The sequence below is a fragment of the Dermacentor andersoni genome, chromosome 1, assembly GCF_023375885.2.
Source record: "Dermacentor andersoni chromosome 1, qqDerAnde1_hic_scaffold, whole genome shotgun sequence".
Lineage (NCBI taxonomy): Eukaryota > Metazoa > Arthropoda > Arachnida > Ixodida > Ixodidae > Dermacentor > Dermacentor andersoni.
The window spans coordinates 48,243,369-48,261,456 of record NC_092814.1 but is presented as its reverse complement, the minus strand read 5'-3'; the positions used below and the strand labels follow the sequence as shown (position 1 = coordinate 48,261,456).

Genomic DNA, 18,088 nt, shown 5'->3' with positions numbered 1-18,088 from the left:
AGCTAGGCCTAACATTGACGCGATGGTGGCTGCGGCTGCCAGCGGATCTGCGTGCGAGAGTGCCGGTTCGAGGCGGCGAGATAATCAAAATGGCACGGTGGTGGCTTTGATTAATGCCATTTCAGACCTGCAGTCAGGGCAATATACATTGACTATATGAAGTATGTGGTGGTGCTGCAAAGCCGTGGGAATTATCTGACATGTTCGAAAAATCAGGCATATGGAAAATCGGTCGTTAACTACTCTGGCAATACCTCATGCCGATGACATGGCGTCAATGACGATTCGTTGCAATTCCTCTGTTACTGGAGCCAGCATTAACACGACTTTCGTTCCCTTTCAATAAAGTTACAGCTAATTTTCCCTGATAAAAGTACAAATTCCCTGAGTTTTCCCTGAGTATTTCCAGACTATTCAAATTCTCTGAGAATTCCCGGTTTTCCCAGTTGGTAGACACCCTGTTTTTAGCTGGACTGCACATTACACAAATGTGAAAGACTGATATAAGACATTTGTAATGCATTGTATAGCATCAGAGATTTATCTTTTCCTACGCCAAATTTCAATGCACCACCAAAACCCACATTCCAAAGACACCGACACTCAGATTATTTTAGCTTGGCTTCTAGGGCTAAATGCTAGCCAACACATGGCTGTGTGGTTGTCACTGAACACAAACATCCCACAAAATTCAGCGACTTCATCCGAAGTTAGTGTTTTGGTGCAAATTGGCGCAGCTTGGTGGTGTGGCGCAATGGACGCAGCGCTTCCATCCTGGTAACATCCTATAACATGACAATTTTTCTAGCCTCAAATATGTATCCAAAACAAGAAGGTCTGTAAGAAGCAAGAACAGCAAATAAAGCAGTCACTCGATCTAAGGAAAGTTGTGTCAAGAGAGTGCACAAAATAATGTAGATCAAGCATTCCTTTCATAAATTTACTGTTACCATGGGACACACTGTTACTTTAATGCCTTTATATTTTACTGTGAAAGACACATTCCTGGTTCTATTGACATGGATATGAAATAAATGGACCTTGACCTCAGCTACAATAGCCTCAAATGATCTGGTGAAGCGGCATGTCCCATGATCTTCTGTCAATTTCCATTTGCAGAACTCGCTTCTGATAGCAACATCGGTATCAGAAGAACGAGCTCTGAACAAAGAATAAGGCAGTATGTACAAAACAGTTATATGATCAAATTAAGAGTTGAGTCACGTGACTTTGCATACATTTCATTTTTACAGGGCTCACTTTTGAACCCATTGACATGGGCATCAGATGAATAGGCTCTGAATGAAGAATAGGCTGTACACACGAAGTAGTTGTGCGACCAAGCTAAGAGCAGCATATATTTAGCCGTCATATGATCCATTAAGGCCCCTTCACACTAGGCCAACAATACACCGATTTTGGACTGTGAACAGTCGGTGGCAGCATTTTCTGTCCTGACAGCGCCCCTGTCACACTGCACCGACGCCAACAATCGCTCACAGCCATGTCAGCGGAGCAACGGTGGGAACAGGCTCATGGGCAGAGAGTCAGGCATTTTTCTTGTCACATTGCAACGACACAACCATACAAGACTGAACATGGCAGCACCTTCAAAGGTAACAGAGAACCGCTTCGGATCTATCAGGTCGTCCTGCACTGTTTTGTATTATCGCACCCAACAGGTACCTATATTTGCTTGTGATTTGAGTAATGATGCTTCGACAACAAACTATTAGCAACAACTGAGAGCTTTTCCCGAAATCCATCCTCAGTTTCTTGGCCAATTAGGCCTAACAAAGGCAGCTATAAAAGCTGGACATGGCCACTGAGATTATATGTGCTATCATATCCCAGAGGCAAATACATTATGAATGTTTGCTTGTTTCCTTGCTCTATAGATGGCCCTACAACTTCGTCATTCACAGCGGCACATGGCTATGGTGCATGGGGCCACCGTGTACAGGGCACATTTGTTTATATTTGCCGCCCTTTGTTTGCTTCAAATACAGTGGAAACCATGCAGCCCTGACCAGAAATACCAACGAAATGCTGCAAAACATAGATTTGTGCATACAATTAGTGTCGCATCACACAGACGAGCTGATATGAGTGGCCAGGCTTCGCAAACAGCTCTCACTGTCCATTTTGGTAGCAAAACTTTGTTAATTCAGATTTCACATGACTGAAAAAAATGTCCGAATTATATGACTGTCGAATTATCGAGGGAATCAAGAAAACAATAAACAAGTGCTTACTACATCAACATGCTTTTATTTAACGAATCAGCAAATCCCATTTCTATTTCGCACAAAAGCAGTGCAGAAGCTTCAATTCTCGTCATCTCCTGACTGATTAGCGCTCACAGTAGTGAAGGCCTCGCGGCTTCCTTCACAACAGGGCCGTGGTGCGCTTCTTCATCCGAGACACGCTTCTCACTACCGCGTGCATATCCCAATTATATTTTAGTCAGTGAGCTGGTCACCAGCAGATCGTCTATCCATCGCAATGTAGCCAGTGCACTTCATCCTCGACAGCTTTGCACAGAGTTAAAACAAAACTACTGTTTGCCACAACCGCTGTGGATGAAACCGCGGCGGCTAGCGACACAATCATGGACGGCGACTACGCAGCTATGAAGGCACGCAGCCGACACGCGTATTGAGTCAAAGCGAAATTACTGCCGCAACTGCTGCAGATGAAACCGCAGCCTCTATTGACGCGATCATGGAGGGCGACTACGCAATCATGATGGCATGAAGTCAATGCGGTGCTATGCACAGCAGTAAATGCAATAATAAATGCTTTAAAGGCAAAAATAGGCACAAAGCATTCCAGAGTTGCTGTCATTCACATATGATTTCCACTGATGACTATGACTATGCGAACTCTGCTGCTTCGTTTCGGAGGACACTAACGCCGTTTTTGCTCTTTTGTGTCGCTCTGTGCTCGCCAAGTTCTGAGAATTGCCCGAATTAACCAATATGCAGCGAATTAATGAGTTTCATTGCATTTAGTAATGCATATGCCTGCTGGGACCAAACAAAGTCATAATTATCCAATTTTCTGAATTAATGAGGTTTCAACTAACGAGGCTTTACTGTAGCAGATTCTCACTTCTGTGCCATGTTGCCACTTTTTGTACGCGGACTGCACGAAGTCAAAGACAGTCTATCTCATGTCAATATGGGCAGAAGTGAACTAGCCTAAACTTGAGACCAAAATCAGCGCCACATCAGTGTAACAAGACGGGGCCATTAGTTCAGGCCCGCAGGTAGTGAGTATACGTGCACAAAACCCCTCGGCTGCAGGTAGGCTATCGGCTGAACTAAATTTGCACACCAGCTGTAGCTCGACACAGACTGCTGGCAAGAGCTGACAATCATTCATTTCAACTTCGGAAGCATGCATCCATTTATTTTGAGCGTGAATAAGTATAAATACAAGTGCAGTTACTGCAGTAATCCCATTATCCCTGCGATGTTTTCGCTCTGTGGCAGATTTCACGAAGACTGGCCAACAACAGTCTGCAGACTGGTTTTGTCGGTGTCGGTGTCACGAAATCCCGTTACACTTTGACGACTTGCTGTAGTCGATCGTGTCGACAGTGTTGTCAGTCTAATGTGAAAGAATGCTTCTCAGTGACAGTCTGCCAACTAGTCGGTCGATGATCAGCGTCAGTGTCAAGTCGGCCTAGTGTGACCGAGCCTTTGCAGACTGTAGAGTCACAGATATGAAACTAAAGGACTTTGAATCAGGAATAAATGCTGCAAGCCCGAAATAGCCATGCAATTATTTAGGTTACGAGCCATGACACGATACCTCGCCTAAATTTTGGTGTCATTTCGGACCCCACCAACACAGATACCAAACAAATAGGTTTTGACTTAAGAGTATGACATTAGAGAAGAAGAAAAAGTTATTCGTCCAGGCTACAAGACATCACATGACTTGGACAATTTCACAGTGACAACTATTTATTGATCGAATTGTCATGGTATTGTCATCATGACCCTTGAAACAGTACAGAATTGTTCCTCGCATTTTATTAATTCATCTAGGTTGTACCATAAGTATCATTCTTAAAAGCAGAATCTGCTCTATCTACTCTTGCCATCATCTCCAAATTGCCACTCTAGCCCTGTTCCACAAGTTTCTTACAGCACTAATGACTGTACAGATTTTTTCACCCCCATAAGCACACAAATCTCCTTGCACCAAACATGCCCTTTAAGTAAGACAGCTATATACCCACAATGCTACTTTCTCAGCCTCTTTATTTCCATGTGCAGCTGCAGAATGGCACGACATTTCCCATAGTACATATTACCGAAATCCCCCGCCCATCACCCTTTTTGAAAAAGTAGCAAATGGCCTGCCATGTTGAAAACATGTGGTTAACACTTAATTATTTGTTATCCACCCTTCATGTAATAGCCCTTAAAGGGGTCCACAATAAAGTGAAGTAATGAAATGCATGGGATTGGAATAAGCCAAGCCGTCTCTACTGAACACTCAAGCAAGCAGCTGGTAGCTAGAAATCGCAATAATCGGGCTGTTTTGAGAGTGCAAGACTTGTTCCTGCAAGTTCACAAGAGCTCTCAGTAGTGGAGCAAGCTATTTGGTGCCATTATTGGCTTTCAAGAGAACAGCTAGGTCTCTACAATTTTAGGAAGTACAACTGTCCAAAGAATGTTGTAACATTACAGTTCATCTTATCTTTACACAGAAGCACACCCTTCAGTTTCTCATTCTTTTTAACTGTACTAAAAAGAGTCCACCAGTCCAGCCAGATTTAGTGTTACATCAGTTTCATTAACCTTCAAAAATGCTGCAAATATAGGTATGGCGCTATAAGAATAAATAAAGAAACAGTGTGCTAGAAGAATGATGGTGACCCTAACAAACCAAGCATCATGAAGTGGAGCCAAACAAGTGCATAGATACAAGAAGTAAAAAGCACAAAATATTCAGCATTTACATACAACATTCCAAAAGCACGAACAATATATAGTATTACTATTGATATGGAATGGTTGTGAAATTCAATAGCTTGTGGGAAGTGTTCTGCAGGAACAGCTATGTCACCAGTTAAAAGATTTCACTGCCAGCTGAGATAAAGGCAGCTTAACTTGGCAACTAACAGGCAAATTTGGTAATGTTGCTTTATATCTTGTCAATGAAAGTAGGAAACTTCAATTTTAGGAATCATGTGATATAAAGGAACACGGAAATAAGAAAATAATATGAAACATTTTTTGTTGTGCTGTGTCCAACACTGTAATCAAAAAGATGCACAAACTTTTTTTGCTAGTGATAATGTCCCAGACTTACATTGGCTCTAATCTGCATAAAGGCCTTCGTTATCTTGTTAAAGTAGCCTTCTTCTGTGGGTTCCCCATAGCTTGGGTCATTGCTGCAGCGTACAATATAGTGCAGTTGGGGTGTGGTCAAATGGCCTGTGAAGTAGAACCAAAAAGCATTCAAACTCAGTGTCTAAGAAGCAGTCACAAAAGAAAGGTTAATATTAAGAAGCACTCCACAGGAACCATCAAATTTGATACTCAGCACTGAGGGATAAAACAGGAGAAAAAAAGGAATTGACATATAAAGCAGAGGCAGGTCGTGGGGAAGCAAACACTGCAAAAGAAGCTATGGGGTTGATGACAAGCCCCTTTGTCCAAATTTGGCTCCAGCTACATTCCATGTTCAACCACAGCTAATCACTTCAAGATGGTCAATGATACGCTCTATAATAACAATAATAAAAATAAAGCAACTCCCTATTATAGCATTACTTTAGCAAAATTCTACAAGTGTAAAGTGTGAGTAAGCAAGCATCATGGTATCATCTACAAAGAGAAAATGAAGCAATGGGCCTTCAAAAACATTTTAAATAGCTGCACATTTATTCTTCTCTAGTTTTATGAACAGCATATGATGGTGACTGTGAAAAAGATGAATTGGGATAATTTCAAAGTATGGTGAGTACACGCTCTCCTCATGCAATGTAAACTAAGGCATATACTATTAATTTCGATAGAAAACAAATGCTGCTAATGAAATGATGCTTGAGATGTTCTTGCTTTGAGTACCAAATTTGTAATAAGACTTCTTGAGCTTCTACAGAAATAAAGAGAGTGGGTGAGCACTTTTTACAACATACAACAATAGGTTACCTTCTACATCCTTAAAAATCATGCTAGCAGCACAAAGCATTCAATTATCAGATGTACTGAATCACTTCAAAGTCCAGAAATTACACCAACTATTGAACATTCTTGCTTACTGCAGATGCACACCTGGTAGCAGGGAGTAAGAGTTTCACACTTTAACAATGAAATAAAATGCCTGCATGCACAATAGCTTTGTATCATTCAGCAAACATTCCTTTATAGTGTTACGGAAGCATAAACGAAGAGAGAGGAAGAAGAAGATCGCGAGACGCTGGCTGCTGCGTGTTGTTACTAGTCAGCCATCTTAACTCCATTGACTCTGCTTGTATATACATTGTAAATATAGTCTTATACTCCCAACGTCCCCGTAACAATAGGAAGCAAGTTGAGACAGGGCAAAATATTTACTAGAGCAAGTTTTTACTTCCAAGGGAATGACTGTGAAGACTTGAAAGAGCTACTAAACCGCTCTATCACAAAACTGTTTATTAACCCATCAACAGATGGTAAAAATGCACAAACATCAATTATGTTGCAGTAAGGAAAGCGGTTAAAGGTCTGTCACACCACACGAGTACTTCTACAAGAACCGAAATTTGCACGAGTTTGTAAGAATTCATATTTGACTTAAAGCACACGAAAACAAAGACAAGTTTAACAGAATAGAATTTTAGAACACATAAAGGAGCCCTGTGTACTAAAAATTAAGCCTACAAGTACACAGGGCTCTTTTATGCTTTCTAAACTTCTTTTCTCTTAAACTTGTGTCTTTGTATTTGTGCACTTTTAAGTCAAATATGAATTCTTACAATCTCATCCAAATTTCAGTTCATGTAGGCCTAATTTCTAGTACACAGGGCTGTTTTATGTGTTCTAAACTTCTATTCTTCTTTTAAACTTTAGTTTGAAGTAGCACCCATCCTGTTTGGTCTTCCTTTTTTGTGTCCTTTTGTGCACTTTGAGTCAAACATGAGTACATCAACAGTTGTAATAAAAGGTGATGCATGCAAAGATTAACCAAAATTCCACCGCCAACTAAGTGGAACATCAGCAGATTACAAGTAAAACTGGAATATTAACCAAGTGATCTCACAGAGAGGACATGTTTTCACTGCATCACTCAGGTCATTAGCATTTAATATAATCAATTTCTACGGCTTTCAATTTTATCATATATTATACATACACATACCCCCCCCACAGGAATCTTATGATTTACAATCGGATAGGGATCATAGATTTTAATACGCAGTGGTGTTGTTCATTGAAATGGAAATATTTATTATATCTGGTGTTACTGATAGTTAATAAAGTTCTACTAATAAGGCTCTACTATAGTAAGATATGTTAACACCAATAAGTGCTACAAATTCACTGTTGGTAGATGTGCAGGCATCAATGCAGACTTAGCAGAGTTGTCCAGCAAAGTCGGTATTAGAAATGCACCATAATATGGCCAGTAGCAGCAAACATATAATCTACAGATTTGCATACCAAGATTGAAGCTTTCTGCATAATATGTATTAAAGTAACCCTGAAACGATTTTGACGATTGTGTACAAACATACTGAGTCAGTAGGGTAGGTCCTTCTGATCACAGTGAAACAGATTTAAGCACTCAGCGTAAAGCGTGCAATACAAAGATTTAAAAGTGTGCATCGCTACTGATCAGAGAAGTACCCCTCCTTTCAGCTGCCCCTTTCCACACTACGTAGCATGGATGAGTGATGCCACACGGGCGAGCGATCCATTTGGCTACCCTCACATCATCGGGATAGCCAAAAACATGTCGCTTCATGAAGTTTATATTTAAAAATCATACGTGTGCTTAGAAATTTGCGTGCCCTTAAAAAAAAATATGTAAATGTAATAAATGTATACGTTCAATTAGCCCAATTCCACCTGACAATGCAGATCATCTGCAACAGCTATGGCGACGGCAGCCAATGGGGCACAGAGTAGTACTCAATGAAAATATGTGCAGCAATGTCATTGTTGGCGGCAAGAACATGAATGGTACCAGTCCTGTAAACACTCATATAGCACTGCAGGTGTGTGTGTGTGCAGAGAGCAAACTGCAGTGGCTGCACACTGTAGAAGACGCGAGCGTTGCATGTCAATGTCAACATCAACCTCCTTGGTCAACACAGTGATCATCCACAGTTTTTAAAAGAAAGGCACCTTCAGCAGCAACCGCAGGTTCTGCATTTGTCAGAGAGCTAAGTTTTGCGTATAATTTGCCTGGAATGGTACCAGGAAATATCTTGACAAGCCAATACCTGGAAAAAAAAAAGGAACTGCAAAGGCAACTGAATGTGCCTTACTATGAGTCAAAAACGTCCGCCAGAAAGCCGCCATCTTGAGTTCGACTGTAGCACAGTCTCTGCCTCCCACTCAAGAAGTGTGGGCTTGATGCCTGATGTCCATGTATTATTTCTTTTTCCCAATTCACTCTCTCTTTCTTTCTTATTCTAGAGTAGTAAAAACGTCATAAATAGCCCACTTCACCGTATTCACAAGTTAGTGGCAACTCTATCCCAACTGTGGCAGCACTTGTTTTCACCGCTGATGGCTACAAATAAATCTTTCTAGCATGACAGAGACAATCATAAACATAAATGTCAAATATCTGCATGTTATCAGGCCATTATCACGCCAAAATAGAACTGCTAACAGCCACTTTGAAGTTTGTACATTGGATATATACTCGCAGCAACACGGTGAGTTCCCAGCGTAATCCACCTTTTTCTTGCTTTATGTAGCGCAAGCAAGCAAACATTGCTTGTCGTGCTGTCGTGTCTCCATTCACTGAAGTTCGTTGTGAAGGTTTACTCCTTGTAGCATGGGCTTAACATGAAGAACTATGTAGGAAAGAGACGTGGGAACACACTTTGCTCAAATGAACAGGAAGTAGACAACACTTCCATCGCCAGATGATATTATGGTCAAGAAGGCGGGACCTAGCGATGGCCGCATGGTGTAAAGGTTGAGGGGGAATGCCACAGCTTGAGAGGAGGGTAATGTCTAACCACTCGTACCTGTTTTATTGTTTTAGGAAGGGGGGGGGGGGGGGGGGGGCAAGCTGAAAACTAACCATTATAGTCTCTAGTTGGGACTCTTGAGAAAGCATTCCTAGAGAGATATCCTCTATGTCTAGGCGTGCGACTAAAACCGTTTTGGGGACCCTTTAAAACACTGTTATTGAACTTGCAAATACAGATGCAAGATTCTAGTAAACCTTTCAGTAAGGATTAAAAAAGTTTCTAAAGATCTTACATATTGTGAGCACCCAATAAAATAGGACTGCAACTTGAGTGTCAGAGCTTTAACATCCCACCACTTCATGTTACAGGCAGTCAAATGATGGCACATATTTTGGGATGTGTGAAAATGCATATTACATGACAGTGACAGGGCAGTAGATGAAGGTCTGAGAATTATGTTCTCAAATTGCAAATATCTGATTTTACAGACAGAGGGTGAGAGTATATTCACTTTATTCACAAATGTGCATCTATCATTTGTGTTTGCAAATGTGTACACAAAACCAATAAAAGGCTTGTCAGTGCTTACCAAATGCCTTGACGACACCATCAACAGACTTGACACCATCAATGACAGCCTGTGCCAGTCTAGGACTGCTTACTCGTGTGTCGTGAGCTAGGTACACAGTGGAGGGCTCCTGAAGATTGATGTTTGTTGCTGCCACTATTCGATCCAGGACTGACTCCAACGAGCTATCCCTGGTGACACAAACACAATCAGCTTCATGCACAGTGTGGTTTGCATTATTTAGCACTAACCAGCATACAGCAATCAAAATTATAAAGACTAAGAAAGAGGACGAAAGCGAAATGATGGCCAGTTTTGAGGCACTATGGCATCGTACAAAGAATTTAGGCTTAAGACAATTAGAGTGTTACAATGTATGTTTGAAAGGCTTCTTAACAATACCCTTTATAAAAAAGGAAAATAGTTGCTCCAGCTTCAAAAAAGGGAGGGGGGGGGGGGGAGGCAAGCTGAAAACTAACCATTATAGTCTCTAGTTGGGACATTTCGTTCTTACTGTCTACACCATGCATTCTGTCCTGTTCTACAGTCTTTATTACACAAGAAACCACTCTGCACAGACACTAATTCCAGCTTGTGACCACTGTTACTTGAAAACTTTGCTACAAGAATGTGCAGTCACACGTTTATCCTTACTATACCTGCAGACATCTGATAAGCTTTCCTTTTTTTTTTATACCATTTCTCTTTATTTTTGAAGGCAGGTTTACAGAACTTTCCAGCTCTCCTAGGGCTTCACCTAGGTAAATGCCACCTGTTGGAAAATTAGTCTGCCAAACAATGATCACTGCATTGTGAAACCATTTTAGTCTGAAACAGCCCTCAAGGCTTACATTTATTTGGTTTTGTGTATTTCAGTACATAGGAGTACAAAAATAATCACTTATGTGAGCAAAATTGCACAAAATGAAAGTGAATACCATTACTGCAACAAAAAGCATCCTTTGCTTCTAGGTTTCAAAGTAGACTTGTCAGTGACAGCAAAAAACATTCAGCGAGTTCCTTCCTCCTTTGCAAGTTACTATTCTTTTTTTTTAAGTGTGAGTGAATCACAAAAGGAATCATAGGTTGAGACTATTCCTATGTTACTGGCCAGTGCAGGATGAAACAAAAGCTGTACCAAGAAGCTTACATATGGAGAATGATCAATTGTGACATCTTGTGGCAAAGAACCTCACAAGCCAATTCTCTGGGTGAGCACATGATGAATAACATAGACTTTGATAAAACTGGGACAAACATTTCACATGTATTTGGGTAAAAAACATCTAAGCAACATTTTACAGCAATATGAAGACTCCCATCCTCACATTCCGATAGTGTGGGAAAAATACCCAGGCCAAGCGAGACGCAAGGCATTTAGTTCTCATGCAGAAGGCATGTTTTAAAGATACTGATGTGGCTGTTGGTGAGGCTGTCAGTGAAAAAAGTAGCTTAAATAATTCTAATGTAAACAGCAGGAGGTGCCTATATATTATGCTTAGCTCCTTGATAGCAAGATATGCTTGGCTTTTGAAATTATGTCCACTAAAAGCTATGTTACTACCTGCTCTTCTTTCTTTACTTTTTTTTTGGCAGGCAGGAAAATACCCCAAAATATATCTTACATGCAAGAATGTTTCCAAGAAGCCTTCCTACTATAGGAAAATCATGCTGAGCCCTTATAGCAAAAATGAAGAACCTGCGAGAATCCAATTTTTTTCATATTCCTGGGCTGCCCTCTACCACACACCGGCAGAAACATTTTGGAAGGGTGCCAGGGCTTTCGGCGGTTGACTTGTGTACCTGTGGCCATGTTGAGTGTGTGTTGGTTGTGCGTTTTGTGGATCTCAATTATTAATGCCTTCTCTAGGGTAGCATGTCATTCCTGCAAGTCATGCAGCACTGACCGACTACTGGGGCAGGCCTCGGTGCGCTGTTGTGCTAACAGTGCAGCCAATAAAGGCATGCTGAATTCTGTCTGCTGGCGTGGCTGCCTTGGAGTTTGTTGTCGCTGATGTACGCTCTTGCACCTCAATTTTTGTCTTCCTTTAACACATTCTTTAGACATTTTGCATATTCAAGAAGTCTTCAAGTGCAGCCTTCCGCGGTGAATTTGCCAAAGCAGTGCATTTGTTTACATCAATATCTACAGCCACAGCTCGTTGTTAGCCTCGACTATTGTGAAAATAACGCATTGCTGATATGAAGTAATGTTAAAACGTAGCAAAACATACATATCTGCGCATAAAAACCGGGTTATTCCACCCCGAGATGAGTCAATATGAACAGCCGAGCCACTCAAACAACAGCAACTGTGATCCAGACATATATTACGGGCTGTTATTACTGATTCTCGCTTCATAACTTCATAATGCATACAGTTTACGCTATAATGCATACAGTTACGCTATACACGTTTCTGGCACGGCAATGACGTAGAGCTACCAGTAGAGTTCCAACATGGTAGACGGCACAAGTGTTTGCTGTAGTGTGTGTCCATACAAGTTGTTTTTTTTTTTTTCATTCCCCATTCCACCCTACCCCCGAGGGACTTTCCCCCAATTTCACGCCACGCACGTGTCCCTTCCAAAATGTTTCCCAACTAATCTGCTAGGGCATCTGCATGTGCCCTAGCATCTACATGTGCCATCGAGCCATGAAAAATGTGGATTGACTCTTCCAACTAAAATTAGCCAAACAATCTCAGAACGTCTGTGCACTCTGCTGGGATGCTCTAAAGGCAGGCACCAGGGTCAAAATCGCACTTTACTCCTTCCTACGTACCTGGCAACCTGTGAACTTTAATATTAATAAAATTATGCAAACACGACACTGTGTTGGCACCAGAAATTCTTTTTTTAAGCTTGCCCTGAACACAAATCTCCTCAGGGATACATACGGACTTACAATTTGCCTTTAGAAGCAGCACAAAAGCAGCAACATACTTGGCACAGAGAATAGTGACAACTAACACACTGTTTTTACATTACAAAGACTTTTCAGCAACTTTGGTATTGCTGATAATGCTACCTTGTCTGTATAAACTTGCTTAAAACAAAAACACCCGTTGCTTTCTTTCACCATCACAAGACTTCTAATAGAAGGTTCCGACATGAATGAGCGAAACTTTTTTGTAAGCAGAATTCATTTTTTGTAAAAGTTGATACAACATTAATAATATCCAAAAGTCAGCCCATAATTGTAGCCTTTAAGGAATATTTGGAAGAGTTGGCAGGTATCATTAAAGTAAGTGCAGAGCAAGACAACAGATGAAAAAAATTAATGTATGTGCAGTACAAAGCTTTGCTTCAGTGCCCCTCAGCAACAAATAATCTGCCAGCCACATTGTAACAGGTTTGTCTGAACTTGATCATCAGACAGAAGGTGATTGCACTTCAAGAATGCAACAAGCACACTACGTTTATAATCAACCTGCCGAGGAACTGTATAAGATACTGAGGGAGTTGCACATAACTCTCTTTCTGAGCTCACAACATCCATGTAGTGCTCCAGGTTTGATTTACACAGCTTTTCACATGACATCCTTGATCCTCTTTTAAAGCTGTAGAGATTTCCCATTTTGACATGGCACAGCAGGCAATATACACAGGATATTTGGATACAATGGTATGTAGCCAATGCAGTAATGTCAAGACACCTATAGGCACCTAAAGTAAACCTGGCAAAGTTCAATCATCTATCCTTTGATGTTCAAGACTAACGTTCAAAATATGTTTACTGCACTTCAGTTTATAGCCACAAATTTGAATATAAACAGCTAATGCAGCGATTCTGAACGAGCTAAACTGTAGTCACATCAATGACCATGTTTGTGCACTGACAATTTTATAATTTACACAAATAAGACTTAAATAATACACTGTTGAACAACAGCACAACAATGAACCAAACAAAGTAGAAAAAAGAGCAGCTTACTGAGCATTCGCCAGCTCAGTTGCCAAAATTTCCCAGTCCGTTTCCATCATTTCACCCATAGGGTCAATAAGCTTGATGCCATTGTCATCTTCCGGATTGTGGGATGCAGTGATCATGACGCCAATCATAGCTGAAATTCAGTATGCACATGCTAGTACTTAAGTGTAAGATAAAAAAAAGCAGAGAAGTTCTCATACAGCTCAAAACTTCATCTCAGACAGCTGGCTGACTTTCCTTTTAAGTATTACATTTCCAATGTTCACCATCATCATGACCAGCCTGATTAAATCTTTTCGTGCCAAGGAAGAACTTTTCTTTTCTCTTTTTCTATGTCTATGGTTTTCTTTTATATATTACATTTCCAAAGTTCACCATCATCCTGACCGACCTGGTTAACCCTTCCCACACCAAGGACAAGTATCCCTTGTCTAGGCTATCCTTTCAACTATTGAGTGCCAAAGACTAGTCGTTTTATCATTTTGGTATGAATGCTGCACTATTAAATGGCACCAGCTTCCCAGAAAAAAATTTTTTTTAACGAGCAGTTGGCACAAACGAAGCGGAAGTATACTTCCCCCCGAGATTTAAAATGGCAGTGCAGAGTGAGGCGGCTGCAGTGACGACAGCCTCTTCTTCAGTGCTGGAAATGGTGTTTATGGATGTTTATTCACCTCAAGTGAACAATTTGACTTGGAAAGCTCTTCAGAGTTATGTTTATAAAGTCAACTTGGTACTAACGATTGCCAACATTTAGAGCCTCTGCTGGCCTCTCTCGCATGGACGCAGTTTGACAAAAAACGCTTTGCCGCCGGCTCCTCTGCGATTTCCTTTCCCTGCTTTGCCACCAACAATGTGTTGCATGGAAAATAACAAAAGCACACTTGAATTATGTTTTAAGAAAGTTTACACTTCATATAGACTATGGCCTTGCCTATCTGCAACTCAAAAGCATGAAAATGTAATTGCCAGTAAAACAACACAAAAACTCAGTGGCCTTCCACTCTGTGAAGAAGGATAACCAGCGAAGCTGTGTATGTGGGCCCTTTAATGGCGAACTGCAGCTCCGCCGCGGGTCGGCCCGACATTGCCCTACCTTTGGGATCTGGACATTATATATATATATATATACATATATATATATATATATATACATATATATAATTTATATATCAAGTAATCTAGCTCAAGTGCTAGAATTGTGCTGTCACAGATTATTTGAAAAACAATTTTGGCAGTCTTCGCGAGGCTTGAGAACTCACGGCTACAATTTGCAAATAGCAATATATACCAAAAAGTAATTACTAAAATTTGAATTGGTGAAATTTCGTTGATTACACGATTATGCAATTTGATTTCTCATGCACATAATGTTCACCTCTTTGAATAATGCAGGATCCACTACAGTAGCTCAGTGGCTATATTGTGCTGCTGAGCATGAAGATGCAGGTTCAATACCAACTGCGGCTGTATTCTAACGGGGGTGGAATCAAAAACACTCACGTACCATGCACTGGGTGCACTTAAAGAACCTCAGGTGGGCGAAATTAATCCACAGTCCTCGCTACACTGTTCCTCATAATCAGATTGAGGTTTTGGCGTGGAAGACCAAAGAATTTATATATCAAGTAATCCAGCTCAAGTGCTAGAATTGTGCTGTCACAGATTATTTGAAAAAAAATTTTGGCAGTCTTCGCGAGAACACCCAGTATAACTTTGTTATAAATAGTTGCTAGCATGTTTTGTCCTTATGTTTCTTCTGTGCACCCTTTGTTCCTATATTAGCCAGATATCAGTCAACATGTCAACAGCCCCCCGCTATAATGCTCTTGGAGCGAATGCGGGTTTATGTAATAAATAAATAAATGTACAACCAACTTGTCAGAAACGTCCACTCTTCTATACATTTAGACTAGCTAGAAAAGTGGGACTTATGAAGAGGAGAACATGAAGACAAGCAGTCGGATGCAAAAGCAGGCTCTGTGCAAGAGATATATAAAAAAGCAGTACTACAGAGGGATCTAGAAACTACATAAAGCAGTGTACTGCATTACAAAGCATGTAAAGCGAATTTTTAAGCATATTACACATGTGGCTTATATCAACTTGAATGTGGCAATTAGATGACAGCAGCATTAGTATTTTTCCAAATGCAAAGTTTTGAAGAAACACTAGATTAAAGATATGCTGTGAAATGTCCCTGTACGAGATTTTGCATGTCTATTCTGTTGGCTTTTCATAGCATAGTTGCTGTTATAACAATAACCTTGCTAATACCTGTGCCACATGGGCACAATAAATGACATTTGTTTGTTAAGGACTTAAGTTCACAAATGACATTTTTTTCAGTGGAGCTGCCACACATTCAAACTTAATTACATTTGATGTGGTTGTCAACGACAGGATCCTCTGAAGTGAGCAATTTTACGGTACTAAATAAAGAGTAAATATGTATTTACAAGTTTACTTTGTGCCTTCCAAACAGTGAATCATAAAAGCAAGCATACTATAGTACTGTTAGCTTGAGTTTGTTGCCATCTTTTACAATGTTGCAACCAACCATAGCAACTTCGGCCACTCAAAGTCAAATTCGAACCCCAAAATCAAAATGGCGCTTGGCATGTCCAAGCCATTCCAATGCTGACCCGAGGAAGTTCGCCAAGTACAATTCCTTGCAGGAGCATCGTAGCTGAGTTATGTATAAATTATTTTTTACAAGGTAGAGGCTGTTTCAAATACTTCAGTTATACTGCACTACGCAAGCTATGGAGTCGAGGGTACGCATTTCTCAGTCAACTTAGTTCTGGTGAACACATTAGACAAAGAATGACATTAAGACAAATGGAATTAGGTTTGTCTGTGTGGCATCACACAAATGGTATTAAAATTTAAGGCATTAGCAAGTTAATGTCATTTTCTGTTTCCATGTGGCAACGGGTGTGATATCCGTGCTACACGGACAAGAGCTTTCTTTTTTTCTTTAACTTTTTGCCAGAATTTAATCACGGCTGACATTTATGTTCGCTATGAGCACAGTTCTACTCTGTGTGAAGTTGCCACCACTGGGTTGCACTGTACCAATAATGAGAGCTTCTGTGGGTACATAATTGTGAAGAACAGCTTCCTACCTTTTTTGTACTTCGAGCGCAATGCAGCGAGAATACCCATGCGAAACATGCATGAGCCCAAGATTTCTCCTCTGTAAAAATAATGAGGCGTTTAGCAGCAGTGTACCCATTTGCTTCAAAGTAAAAACATTAATGACAGAAGCAGAAAAAATACGACCATAGTCAAATTAATATTCCCTGCAGGTATCGAGAACGAAAGCGCTACACCTGACCCAATTTTACATCCCAGTTCTAACATTACCGCTCATCAGAGTATGCTCACAAATTGAGGTTTGCACTCGGCCCATACAAAATATATATATTTCAAGAAGAGAGCAGCAAAACAACAAGAACACTATTAAGCCGGCGACAAAGCGAGGTTTGCGGATACATCTGGTTTAGCTGCGCGCAAATTACAGAAGAAAAAAAAAATGCAAGAGAGCGAACAAATATGGTGCCTGGGCCACCGGACCGAGTGGTCAAGATATGTCGTGTAATGCAAGCTGATCACCGCTGAGCCAAGCAGTAAATTAAAAACAGCTGACCTACTCTGACTATAATGTGGGCGAACCTCCGGCATTAGTTCGCGTGAACCCAGGGTGGAAGGTGAAAAAAAAAAAAATGCCGTCCACTACGAATCAGCCCGCTTTCTCATTTAGCCGGCTGAAAACGATCTCGGCCTCTGTGTGATGACAACCGCACCTTTAGAGGTGTGGCTCAAATAAGGTATAAAAACTTCAGAGATGTGAGAATGTTAATAAGAGCAAATCGCTTCCCTAGGCACAGTAATCCTGGGGATTCGGAACACACACACGACTAGCTTGAAAGGACATATATTCTCGAAATGGTGCCAGAAAGTTATGTATTGTGCTACTATACAACAAACTGTCATTTGGCATGTGTTGCGGCCGTTTAAGGCACATTTATTACCGCGAAATCGCCCATTGACGACAATGTTCTGCCACGTCTATTCGAGGGACCGGTTCTCGAGATCCACAGCAACCGCCGGAACATGAAACGCTCCTTCCTGCAAGCTGCCAAATTATCAAGCCCCGAGCTTGAACTTACTTGTCTCGAATGCCAGCAGTCCCATAGTGAAGAGGCTTTGCAACGGACTTTGGGTAATTTTGCAGAGCAGTTTTGACAGCTTGCTCGAAGAAGAGCGCCATCTTGACGTCAACGTGATTCCCTAGCGGGAAATCCTGCAGGAGAAGAAAATAGCTGATAAACGGAGAGATTGGCAGCGAGATGAGCGCGGATGGGCAAAGGCAACAGCACGAGAAATCCACAAATCAGTAACAAAATGTCTGATAAATATACAAA

General features: G+C 40.9%; 1 protein-coding gene across 2 annotated transcripts in view; it reads right to left on the bottom strand.

The window, feature by feature from the left end:
- Positions 1-17,960, bottom strand: part of nst (phosphoglucomutase 3-like protein nst) — a 49,332-nt gene extending 31,372 nt beyond the window's left edge. The window contains exons 1-5 of one of the 2 annotated variants that reach the window (XM_072287931.1): positions 17,834-17,960; positions 16,787-16,857; positions 13,662-13,791; positions 9,747-9,916; positions 5,332-5,456 (exon numbers count right to left, since the gene is read on the bottom strand). In XM_072287931.1, the coding sequence (XP_072144032.1) occupies positions 5,332-5,456; positions 9,747-9,916; positions 13,662-13,791; positions 16,787-16,857; positions 17,834-17,934 (597 nt within the window). In that variant the 5' untranslated portion in view covers positions 17,935-17,960. The remainder of the gene's footprint in view (positions 1-5,331; positions 5,457-9,746; positions 9,917-13,661; positions 13,792-16,786; positions 16,858-17,833) is intronic. The other variant, XM_072287942.1, reaches the window with a different exon arrangement.
- Positions 17,961-18,088: the final 128 nt, after the last annotated feature.